General features: G+C 40.9%; 1 protein-coding gene across 2 annotated transcripts in view; it reads left to right on the top strand.

Moving 5' to 3' along the window:
* Positions 1–691: 691 nt before the first annotated feature.
* Positions 692–13,461, top strand: part of efna5b (ephrin-A5b) — a 93,124-nt gene continuing 80,354 nt past the window's right edge. For both annotated transcript variants that reach the window (XM_043247900.1, XM_043247899.1), the window contains exon 1: positions 692–1,377. In XM_043247900.1, the coding sequence (XP_043103835.1) occupies positions 1,253–1,377 (125 nt within the window). In that variant the 5' untranslated portion in view covers positions 692–1,252. The remainder of the gene's footprint in view (positions 1,378–13,461) is intronic.

The following is a 13,461-nucleotide window of genomic DNA, read 5'->3' as shown; positions in this document are numbered from 1 at the left end:
TAAGTCCCCACCCATCAGGATACACACACATTTCTCTCTCTCTCTCTCTCACACACACACACACACACACACACACACACACACCTCTCTCTCTCACACACACACACACACACACCTCTCTCTCACACACACACACACACACACACACACACACTCTCTCTCACACACACACACACACACACACACACACCTCTCTCTCTCACACACACACACACACACACACCTCTCTCTCTCTCACACACACACACACACACAAATGCACACTGGTCAACACGGTTATACAATATTTAATACCATGAGTTAATACTTTTGAAAAAGTGTGTTTTAAAGGATGCAATTCTTTATAACCAACAATTTGATGAAAACTAGAACTATATCTAGTGACTAGAACTAATACTCTATCTATCTATCTATCTATCTATCTATCTATCTATCTATCTATCTATCTATCTATCTATCTATCTATCTTTTATATTCATTTGTTTATAATATTTAATTAAATTATGTGATTTAGTTTTAAATACTCTATCTATCTATCGTTTAATACTGAAGAAGTAACACGAAGTTTAATATTGTGAAGGAAAGGGTTAGAGGAGGGGCGGGGTCTGTGCGGTCAGCGCCCCGCCCACCCGGGCTCGGACCAATGGGCGTCCCCTGCGTCCCGCTGTAACCGAGCACACAGTCATTCGCGGCGAGCGGCGCTGGGTTCACATCATCACACCTCCCGCCGAACCGAGAGCGAGCGCGTGAGCTGACCGATGACCCCCCGCGCTCCTGCACGTCTCCCGCAGTATAATGACGGAGAGTGACGCGGGCGTGTTCGCCGAGCTCCGCGTTTCCCCGAACGGACTTGTGCGCTGAGATCAGCCCCCGAGCTCCTGCCTCCGCGGGCAACTTCTTCAGATCCCTCGTCTCGGAGCGAGAACGCCGCGCGCCCCGCTCCAGAGTGCGCGAGAAGCGCTTCCGCGGACCCCGTACATGCTATGCGCGTGCTCTGCCAAACCAAACCGACCCGCGTTAGAATGAACCCTGAACACTGAGCGCCTGGTTTGGATTTTTTTTTGTTTTTGTTTTTGTTTTGTCGCGTCTCTCCGGTGCGCGGTCCACGAGTATTGACCGTAGTGCGGACATTCACGCCACCGACAGAAGATCTCGGACGTCTCGACACTTGCTCCGCCGTCCGCCGAGCCGCAGATGCGCGTCAAAGTCGACTGAAGCAAGAGGAATATACGAGTCCGAGCGCGCTGTAGCGATGCTGCAAGTGGAAATGGTCATATTCGTGGGTGTGATTCTGTGGATGTGTGTATTTAGTCAAGAGCCCAGCTCAAAGGTGATGGCCGATCGATACGCTGTCTACTGGAACCGAACCAACCCCAGGTGAGCGGACCGGTGTGTTTGTATTCGCCGCTGCTTTGCGCCAACTTTGCATACGCGGCGCGTTTCGTTCACGCACGCGGGTTAAAAGTGCGCCGATAGCTCATTAAAAGCACGATTAAGTACAGATGCGCGCGTGATTGGACGCGTTGTGGTCGCCACGGTCAAGCGCGTCGGTTATCTATAAATCGGACCAGCAGAGTAATAACTTACCACGTTTATATGGATATGAATGATGCGCATGCATCATATGCAAAAGATAGAGATCAAACACGCGCAGTTAGAATTAAAAAAAAATTTTATTATATTGGATGGCACGCGTTTATTGATAAATCGTTATAGTTTTGCCGAGAACGCGCTCCGCGTGCCGATCGGACTTTATGCTGTAAAGTTCACTTCTGTGTTTAATTCTCATTCAGGTGGTTTCACCGGCGCTCTCGTGGTTTCTTAAGGCGTGGTGCATTTTTCCAGTATGATGCATATTTAAATCAGCGATCCGCGAAGATCTATAATTAATCGAACGCTTTTTTTCCGACGCGGAGGTCGCGCTGTAAATCAATCCCTGCGGCCGACGAAGAAACTCATATTTTTCCATTTAAAAAAGCAGGTGTAAATCCTATATTTGTGGATATCGCAGGGGCAGCAGATCGGATGCGATTCTCAAAAATGAGCACAACTGTACATGACTGTGCAATTTCCAGTGCACAAATAAATAAGTGTCACCAGGTTAAGATGCATTTATTACACGAGAGCACGGCTTTTATATCTGCAGGCCGAACAAACAACGATGCATTTAATCATGCAGATTAACACTTTAATTTAGGAATTAAGAAAGCAAGTCATAATGGGCTCGTGACCTTTCATGCATTGTATTTATTTGCCCACCGGCCGCTGTTTTTCTGTGAGATCTGGGAAACCTCACGCTTCATAAAAGCAAAAGTATTGCATTTTTTTTTCCAACGCGAAAGCAAGAATAGGTTGCGCGAAATCTTCGCTCAGATGTCAGCTGGTGAGAAGACTCTCCTGCGTTTAAACGGAAAGAAACGCACAGCCAGGTTCAGAATTAACAGCAAAAAAAAAATTGCAAGTCGCAAAAAAAAAAAAAAAAATGCTTTACGGTATAAAGGCCTGTGTTTTTTTTTCCGTCTCCTCCGTGTTTTTGGGGGAATAACCCTACTTCCCAGAATCCCAGATGGTTTGCAGTGATTCAGGTCAAGGCCTGCGAGGAGTTTCCCGAGTCTTTTATTGTCTTGTTTGTGCTGGAGGGGAGCGCGCTCGGTGTCCACTGACTCCTAATCTTGCTTGTTTGAGCAAGAAGCGCGCGATCTGGCAACCCGCGCGTCCCTCTCCCGAGCTGGAGATCAGAGCCGGACCGAGCGCGTCTGCTTTCTGAGAACGAACGGTTAATTGGTTAATTACTCGCTGCACCGTTTGCCGTGCTCGAGAAAGAAGCCCGCTAGCCAGACTTCCTTCCTTTGCTTTCTTTCTCAGTGCCACGCCGAGCAGAGACGCTGAATGAACGCGGTTAGGTATCTCAGGGTAGGGGTCACGAACGGAGAGCCCACGTTCAGCACGTTCAGCTGAAACACTTTCTCAAAGCGTTCCTTGGTGAACAGCTCGACTTCAACGAAACGCAGTAAACGACTCATCACCGCAACATAAAAATATACATATGCGCGTTTTATTTGGACGGTTTAAATACGAAAAAAAGCAGTTTTTAAGGTTGTTAGCAAAATAAAAAAAATTAATAAAAATTACTATGCAGTTATTATTTTAGGGGGGGATAAAAGCACCTACAAAATGACTAAAAGTAATATCCATAATTATTTAAATTGAATACAATTCCTATTTGTACATTTGTTTTTATAATAAAAATTATTTTATTTTATATTAATAAATATAAAAAATATAAAATCGATGTGCATTGTTCATATTTAACACTTTGTTGTTTGAAAACGACTAAAAGTAATATCCATAATTATTTAAATTGAATACAATTCCTATTTTTACATTTGTTTTTATAATAAAAATTATTTTCTTTTATATTAATAAATAAAAAATATAAAATCGATGTGCATTGTTCATATTTAACACTTTGTTGTTTGAAAACGACTAAAAGTAATATCCATAATTATTTAAATTGAATACAATTCCTATTTTTACATTTGTTTTTATAATAAAAATTATTTTTTTATATTAATAAATATTTTTTAAAAAATATAAAATCGATGTGCATTATTAATATTCAACGCTTTGTTGTTTGTAAATTTACAAAGTGATTTTTATGATAAAATTGCTATACTTTTATTTTAATTTTTTTAAAGATGACTTTCCATTAAAGTAAAGCTGTTTTGCATATTTCTGCTGCTGCTTCGCACGGTTTAGTCCAGATGGATTTTCTTTAAAGAGAAGTTCCCGGCGTTGTTTAACCATATTGAGTCGAACCTTTCCGACCTCCGCAAACTCCACATGTAAGAGCTTATGTGTATTTTATGTGCATTTTAGCACCTCTTAAATCTGCCTCTTCTGTGGGAGATTCGAAAAAAGTACAGCAATGCACGATCCAGCTCGGCCGAGAAGCGTAAAACACGGTATGTGTCTAATGCATGCGGGCCGTGTACGACTGTGAAAACAGAGCGTCTTATTCTTCGGTCTTAAACAGATCCTGCTGCACTTCGGACTGACTTGACTGCTTTTGACACTGCCTATTTTCCTCTTTTAGCCTCGTAAAAGTCCTCCTGCGGTATGTAAAATGCGCCGTGCCTTTTCGCTGTCGAACTTCATTCTCAAAGACGGTTCGGAGAGAGTTCAGCAGGTCCACGAGAAACCCGGTCCGGAGAGTTATTGCGATGATTTCGGTGAACAGATGATGACATAAAGGGCGCCAGATTTAAAAAAACACACCTGTATGACAGCGGAATTGTGTTTTATTAGGTGCTCGAGGACGGTTGTGCAATGAAACGGTTTTTTCTTTAACAGGATGGATTTTCTGTCTGTTGTTTTCTGGATAAAACGTGAGAACGAGATGCACGCACTTCACTTTGGGACGAATTTATTATAAGCAGCGTTCTAGCTCATTCTCTGGTGTAATTAGATTTGTGTAATTAATTTAGTGCGGACTCTTATTGGGTTGTGCGTTTAATCTAAAGCCACATGTCTTAATGTTCCGGTCCACTTTTAATATGCAGCAGAGGAATGCGTCTGGGCTTTTTTGTTCTACATATTTTGTGCATCAGCGTGATTATGACGGTTAAAATAAGCGAATGCACGAGACAGATGTTTGTGCATCGTCTGGGACTAATAGAGGGACATCTGAAGCAAGATCATCTACTGAACGAGGCTGCTTATTTAATTTGCTTTTATTCACGATGCGTAGACGGTATGCATTAATATTTGACTTTTCGAAAAAAGTTGGGGTTAAAATAAAGCCAATGCATTGAGCAAAAAGGTACAAAAGCTTTCAATGGTATGGATCCCCTTCGAAAGGCGCACCTTTTTAACGTATTTACATCCAAGAAGGTACATCGTAGAAGCTCGAAGGCACATAAATTAGTACCTAAATGGTACAAATGAGTACTTTTTGAAAGGGTGGCGGCTTTTGGACCTTTTTTTTTCCTGAGAGCATGCACGAAACAGATGTTCGTAAGAGCTCGTAAAGCGAGGTCCTTTCCCCGAACAAGACTTTTGTAAAGCAATGCAATTCATTTTAATTGGTTTCATTCATAGTCTATTTTTACGTTTGGTATCCGAGAGCCTCCTCCAGCAGAGCACGGTTGAAACGAGCAAAAGAGGTCAAAAAAAGCTGCGATTGGGATGATTTACTTTTAAAAGGTACGCCTTTATACCTCATTCATCTCTGAAATGTGCGTTTTAGGACCTAAATTGGTACCCGAATCCATTTTTTTTACTTATTTATGTTTGTGCATAATCTGGTGGTCATAGAGCTCGTAAAACAAGATCCTTTTACTCAAGAAATGCAATTTAGATTATTGTGTATGCATTGTGAATTAATTCTTGGTTGAGAGCCTTATCCATAAATAATGGTGAAAATAAACAAATCTACCAGATCTATCTGGCAGAAGAACATTTGAAGCTAGATCCTTTTTATTGGAAAGTTAGTGCCATTTATTTTACATTTAAATTTAGTTGTTTAGCAGTGTTTTTATTTCAAATGCATGTTCACTAGGATGTCATTTTTTAATTACCCCCAAAATGTGCATTTTAGCTGCTTAAATGTACATATCAGTGCTTTTACGGACCGCTTTCGCCCCTATTTTTCTGAAAATGTGCACAAGAGAGATATTTCGTAGTGAAAGAGCGTGTTCTTTTTGCTGTGTGAGACTGTTGTGGAGCACGTGCAAGTCATAATGCATATTTAGTATGAATTAATACTTGAAGCTCGAGAGCCTCGTTCGGACAATAACGGTTAAAATGCACTCGTAAAAAACACTAAAGAAACCTGTCGCCTCCGTAGCTCTCCTGCCTTTAAAGCGTGCGTTTTATTGCCTTAAAAGTACACCCTTGTACCTGAATGCGACTCTGGATCACGAAAAACCAGCCGTAAGTGTCAGCTTTTCAAAAATGAGGATTTATGCATCATCTGAACGCCGACTAAATAATCTTTCCGTTTGTTAGGACAGACCGATATTTGGCAACTATTACAAAATTTGAATGCATTAACGGTAGGAAACGTACTATTGTATATTTGCACGGAACGCGCTCTTCGCTCAAAGAAAGCTGAATAATTTTGACCCCTGCACTGTTTTTGGCTTTTGCTACGAATGCACCAGCGTCGCTTTTTTTTTCGTTTCACCGTTTTCGTGCTCCAGGCTCGCGAACGGTGAAAACACACACGTGCACGAGCTAGATGTTGCAGCAGTGCGGCGCTTCACCAACAGAGACGTTATTCGCCCTGTGCACTTCCACGCAAAGTTCAAGAGCCTCGCTCGGCAAATAATGCTTAAAATAAGCGAATGCACGAGATCCTCGCGCTTGATTTTATTCATTGAGCGTGCATTAATGTTTGGCGTCCGAATGCTGTATTTGCATGGCCGCGTTGGTCTAAACGTGGCATGACGCCCGTGTGGCTGGCGCTTCGGTCATGCCTGCTTCACCCGTGCCATTCCACATTCACACCTCCGTTTAAGGAAAATAAATCAGTCTCCAGCTGCTCGGGGGATTGAAACGGGTCTGGCGAGCCAGGTAGCGTGCCGTAAGGTTTCACAAGCGTGCATCATTTGATTTATTATTATTATTATTTTTTTTTTTTAGAATGCATGCACAAACAAACAAACCGAGCTCTCGCTGCTCTCCGACCGCCCGCTGCAAATATTGAGCGGCCGGTTCCTCTCTCTCTTCCTCACGGCCAGGCCTCGGCCGCTCTGAAAGGCCACTATTGTTTCCCCTCGCTGTCGCCTCTCCACAACCCGGGCCGAAAGTATGCATGCATTTAGAGAAAAGCAGAGCAGGAGAGGATGAAGGGGGTGAATGGAGAGCGCTTCACGGTGCTGCTTGTAATACTCTCTGCGTTTACAGGGATGGACATTTCTCCCACGCCACGGACGCAAGTGTCTGGCCGCTTCTACCGGCCCTCGAACAATGTAGGTGACATTTGGGAGCTCGGGGTCCGAGACGAGCCCTAAGCCGACAGGATTAACCCCAGAAGCGGCCTTTGTCCTTCTTGAAGTCCTCCGGGGGCGGAGGGGTTTGGCGGCGGGTCGAGGGCTTTTTTGTTGAGCTCCAGATACAGTATCGGGCCTCGGTGTTGACGTAGAGATGTCGGAGCCGCGCACAAAGCACAAAGGAACGTGATTTGCTTTCCCCAAACACTCGGGGTCCCCCGCGTGAAGCGCTGATACGCTCCACTGAGTTTACGGTTCTCGAGATCTAAAGGGCTTTTGATCTGAAAGGTTCTGTTTAAATGCTTCAAATCAGGTTCGTAGACAAAAGTTCAGCACGCGGAGGAATTCTTTACAAGATCAAAATCATTTTTAGTCATTGTATAATTTTCTAGAAAATAAATATACAATTTTTAAATGTTTTTTTACTTTATATTTCATTTTATTAAAAAAAAAAAAAAAAAAAATATATATATATATATATATATATATATATATATATATATATATATATATATATATATATATATATATTTATAATAAATTTATTTGTTACTTCTAGTGTTGTTTTCAGTATATTTATTTATTTTATTTTATTTAACTAAACTTGATCAATTTGACAAAAGATTAAAATTAAAACCTTTGACCTGCTAGGATCTTTTAACATTCGTTTTATTTTATTCCATATCATTAAATGTATTCTAAAGGATCTAAAGGTTTCCGTTTAAATGTTTCACTTTTTTTACTTAAAAATTTTCTAGAGAATATGCAAGTTTTGTCTACATATTAATATTTTTGTATATATATATATATATATATATATATATATATATATATATATATATATATATATATATATATATATATATATACACACAAACACACGTACATATATATATTTATCAAAATAAATATTTTTTCATTTATATTTATTTCACATTAATTTGAATCGAACGGAGAAGCTAACATTTTTAATCTGGAACAATTTTCATCGTTTTTTCTTGTCAAATATGGCAGATATGAAAGTAGAGGTGACACACTTTTGACCGTCTGTGTGTAAAGAAACACACAAGTAGGTAAAAGTAGGTAAAAGTAGGTTTGCCGGCCTGCGGCTGAGAGTGTGTTGGGTTTATTCTCCTAGATTCACCTGGAAGTGTAGCGTCTCTGACAGAGGTGTGTTTGTTTAGCGTCCCTTCATTCACGAGTCACTAAAGGGCTTAAAAAGCCATCGGCTCATTGTCTACCGACACAAAACCTTTCCTCTTTAATCCCTCTTCCTCTCCTCCATAGAAACCTTCCTGCACGCATTCGGCATTCATATTAATCAGTGTTAAAGGCCTAATGAGATAAATAAGACTTAAGAGGAACCCCGGAGTGCCTTTGGAAGTCTGCAGAAACGGTTAAGTTATAAATATGGGCCCGGGACAGTCTCTTTCAGAGCCGGAGAGAACGGTTAATCGTCCTCCTGCCCGTCGCGTTTGACCGAGAAAGCGAAGATGTCGAGTTTGCGGCGTCCCGCCAAGATATTTAGCATCTGTTTGTTTGGCCGCCGATCTCTCGGCTTCTCGAACCTCAAGCTGTGTTTTTTTCTCTGCCCTCTCGAGCTCAATGGTCCGGTCCGCACGGAAGAGGCCATCTGGGGCAGCCTCTCGTTCTCTCTCCGGACTAATCGGGGATTACTGGGCCTTTACTTCGGGGTGTAATGGGCTCGGGGCTTTAGGGCTGTCTCCTCTGTTTGATTCAGGTCCAGTGTTGCGGCTGCTGCGACCGACCGGCGGTTAGTTAATGACGACGGCCCACGAGGCGCATTCATCGACCGAGATCTAGTTGATCATGTAGAAATATAAAGTCGCCGAGAGAAATATCAATCTGTGATCTTCTAATAATTTCACTGACATGATAAAATAATAAATAAGACAATGTGATGATGTCATGTCAAAATATCAATCTAAAAATGATCTTCTAATAATTTCACTGACATGATAAAATAATAAATAAGACAATGTGATGAATCGCCGGTTTGAATAAAAAATTGCTACAAAACTAAATGTTTAAGCAGAAAGTTAGACACCGGATTATTATTTATGTCATTTAGAAATGTATGAAGAAATGAGTCACTGAATAAAAAATTGTGAGATGTAAAATACGTTTTAATAAAATATAATAATTATAATTATTATTATTATATGTATATATATATATATATATATATATATATATATATATATATATATATATATATATATATATATATATATATATATATATATATATATATATATATATATATATATATATATATATATATATATTATATATTTATTTTTTTTTTATTTTATATATATATTTTATATATATTTTTTTATATATTTATTTTTTTAATGTAATGGTCTTTGGTATTAAATACTCTTGGGAGGTTGATACTTTAGTTAACCCAAGGATATTAAACAAAAATTAAAACCATTAAAACGTTTTCATTACTTCAAACTTAACTGAAATAGATGTGTGTGTGTATATAAAATATAATATATACAAACTACTAAACTACTAAAAAGTAGAGAAATGCACAACAAAAACCATTTTTCTTTACATTTATTATCTCTATTATTTTAAGTGTGTCTGAAAGGCCAGATCTGGTCGTACCTCCACCTGAGCGGTTTCCATATCGATAATAGTTAGGTTTTGTTCCCCCTCTCCTCGTCAGACCCGCAGGAGACTCGTGATGTTTTGGGGCCGCCGATCAGCCAATGAGAGCGCGGCGTTTCCCTCCACCTGATTGGCTCGGGCGGCGAAGCCGAGCGAGAGTATGAAATATTAAGAGCTGTTTGTGATCTCACAGCCGAGCTGCTTCTGCAATCCTTCGCACGCAATCCTGAAGAAACCAGGTCAAGGCGGCCATGTTGAAACGTGCGAGCTGAGGGTTCGAGGGCTGCTTTTATGGCGTTGAACGCCCACCGAAGTCTAGCTGAACCTTTTATGGCACAGCAGCGGATTACAAAGTCGGTCGCTCGTTTCCCTCAAATATTTTCCGTTCCCTCAAAAGTGGCCGGCTCGCAGGGAGCCCGTAGTTTCTCAGATATCCGGCTCTCCCCGCGGCCAGCGGCGGTTCTTCACGCCAATCTGTCGCCGGATCGCCGGTGAGAGCTACACGGCTGAATTATTCACGCCCATAATCGGCCTTTATGTCATCCGCCGCTGCCGGGGCCCGTGTTATTCTAGTGCATAATTGATGCTGCTCAGAAGTGGAAAAGTTAGAAAAGCAGAAGTAATGTGAAGGGAAGGGCGGCGGTGCAGGGGTCGGACTCGATCCCGGCGTAACGAGCGGACGACAGAGAGACAGAGTCCGAGAGAGAGAGAGAGAGAGAGAGAGAGAGAGAGACATCGAGGGCAGTCCGAGAGAGAGAGAGAGAGAGAGAGAGAGAGAGAGAGACAGAGAGAGAGAGAGAGAGAGAGAGAGAGAGAGAGAGAGAGAGAGAGAGAGACAGAGACAGAGAGAGAGAGAGAGAGAGAGAGAGAGAGAGAGAGAGAGAGAGAGAGAGAGAGAGAGAGAGAGAGAGAGAGAGAGAGAGAGAGAGAGAGAGAGAGAGAGAGAGAGAGAGAGAGAGAGAGAGAGAGAGAGAGAGAGAGAGAGAGAGAGAGAGAGACAGAGAGAGAGAGAGAGAGAGAGAGAGAGAGAGAGAGAGAGAGAGAGAGAGAGAGAGAGAGAGAGAGAGAGAGAGAGAGAGAGAGAGAGAGAGAGAGAGAGAGAGAGAGAGAGAGAGAGAGAGAGAGAGAGAGAGAGAGAGAGAGAGAGAGAGAGAGAGAGAGAGAGAGAGAGAGAGAGAGAGAGAGAGAGAGAGAGAGAGAGAGAGAGAGAGAGAGAGAGAGAGAGAGACAGAGAGAGAGAGACAGAGAGAGAGAGAGAGAGAGAGAGAGAGAGAGAGAGAGAGAGAGAGAGAGAGAGAGAGAGAGAGAGAGAGAGAGAGAGAGAGAGAGAGAGAGAGAGAGAGAGAGAGAGAGAGAGAGAGAGAGAGAGAGAGAGAGAGAGAGAGAGAGAGAGAGAGAGAGAGAGAGAGAGAGAGAGAGAGAGAGAGAGAGAGAGAGAGAGAGAGAGAGAGAGAGAGAGAGAGAGAGAGAGAGAGAGAGAGAGAGAGAGAGAGAGAGAGAGAGAGAGAGAGAGAGAGAGAGAGAGAGAGAGAGAGAGAGAGAGAGAGAGAGAGAGAGAGAGAGAGAGAGAGAGACAGAGAGAGAGAGAGAGAGAGAGAGAGAGAGAGAGAGAGAGAGAGAGAGAGAGAGAGAGAGAGAGACAGAGAGAGAGAGAGAGAGAGAGAGAGAGAGAGAGAGAGAGAGAGAGAGAGAGAGAGAGAGAGAGAGAGAGAGAGAGAGAGAGAGAGAGAGAGAGAGAGAGAGAGAGAGAGAGAGAGAGAGAGAGAGAGAGAGAGAGAGAGAGAGAGAGAGAGAGAGAGAGAGAGAGAGAGAGAGAGAGAGAGAGAGAGAGAGAGAGAGAGAGAGAGAGAGAGAGAGAGAGAGAGAGAGAGAGAGAGAGAGAGACAGAGAGAGAGAGAGAGAGAGAGAGAGAGAGAGACAGAGAGAGAGAGACAGAGAGAGAGAGAGAGAGAGAGAGACAGAGAGAGAGAGAGAGAGAGACAGAGAGAGAGAGAGAGAGAGAGAGAGAGAGAGAGAGAGAGAGAGAGAGAGAGAGAGAGAGAGAGAGAGAGAGAGAGAGAGAGAGAGAGAGAGAGAGAGAGAGAGAGAGAGAGAGAGAGAGAGAGAGAGAGAGAGAGAGAGAGAGAGAGAGAGAGAGAGAGAGAGAGAGAGAGACAGAGAGAGAGAGAGAGAGAGAGAGAGAGAGAGACAGAGAGAGAGAGAGAGAGAGAGAGAGAGAGAGAGAGAGAGAGAGAGAGAGAGAGAGAGAGAGAGAGAGAGAGAGAGAGAGAGAGAGAGAGAGAGAGAGAGAGAGAGAGAGAGAGAGAGAGAGAGAGATGGCATGGCTGGCATTCATTCATTGTGGCTTTGCTTCCTGCTTCAAAGCATTCTCGGGCCGCTCTGGTTTAATGGTGATTGGAAAAAGAAAAGAGTTTTGTGTATTTTCTCGTTTTACGCCCAGCCGTGTTTGGTCTGTGGTAATCAGCGTCAGATTCACATGCTTTATTAATTACAGTGACGGTCCGCCGTTGAGGTGTTTATGGAGCTCGCTTTATGCGTCGTTAGAGACGACTTGCTGACTTTACAATCTTTGGTTTGATGTTTTTCGGATACTGCTCACCGATACCGCAATCAAAAATACAGTCAAAATTGCGAAATATTATTAGAATTTTAAATAGCCGTTTTCTGTATGAATATCTATAGCAGTGTAATTTATTTCCGTGATGCGCAGCTGAATTTTCAGCATCATTACGTCATCCTTTCGGTGTCACATGATCCCTCAGGCGTCGTTCGAATAAGAATAATGTTTTCAAGAAACAATTTTTAAAATGGTTCGATATTTATTTTTTGTGACTGAGATGAATCGAAGTTACAAAAAGGACAGCGTTCGTTCGAAATAGAAACGTTTTGTGACATTATAAATGTCTTTGTTGTCGCTTTCGATTAATTTAATGCATCCTCGCGGAATAAAAAAATTGTGTTATTTTTAGTAATTAAAACTGGCGACAATGTGCCATTTGTTAACATTAATTAATGAACAATGTTAGTTCATATAAATACAGTCGCTCATTGTTAGATCACAGTGCATTAACTAATATCAGCAAACATTTTAATAATGCATCATTTATTAGTGAAATTAGAGTCTAAGATTAATAAATGCTGCAGAAGTGTTGTTTTTTGTAGTTTATGTAGTTAACTATTAGACCAGAAAAACTTTTGAATGGAAACGTATCACAAAAAAAATGCAGCCTTACATCGTGAATATAAATTACGTTTTACAATATACAATATTCACATAGAAAACGATTCAACTGTAATAACATTTCACAATTGTTAACATTTTTATTTATTTTTTTATATAATATATGCAGCCTCGGTGAGCAATGAGACATTAAAAAACCATGTGAAATTTCACCTTAAAATGAACAGGAATAGATAACAATTTAAAGTATAATCAAATAATAAATAATAAGAGTATAATCAAATAATAAATAATAAAATAATTTCACAATATTACTGTGATTTTGTAAGCAGAAGAGCACATTGCATGCATTGGACACATGCATTTATGCTGATTTTTTTATAATAATGCAAAAAACACAATAAACGATGCTGAAAATTCAGCCTTACGTCGTTAAAATTAATGACATTTTAAAGTAAATTACTTTTTACAGTATTCGCAGAGAAAACGCATTTTTAAGCAATTATTTAATTATAATTTTTTATTTTAATAAAAATATTAATATTATATTTTAATTATTTAAGCAATCGCGTTATTTGTTAAGCAATAAAAGTGATAAAAAAAACCCTAAAACATTCTGACAGTTCGTACAATTTTAAGATA

The sequence above is a fragment of the Puntigrus tetrazona genome, chromosome 8 (assembly GCF_018831695.1).
Source record: "Puntigrus tetrazona isolate hp1 chromosome 8, ASM1883169v1, whole genome shotgun sequence".
In the NCBI taxonomy this organism is placed as follows: domain Eukaryota; kingdom Metazoa; phylum Chordata; class Actinopteri; order Cypriniformes; family Cyprinidae; genus Puntigrus; species Puntigrus tetrazona.
The sequence above is the reverse complement of the archived record's forward strand: the minus strand, read 5'-3'. Positions and strand labels throughout refer to the sequence as shown.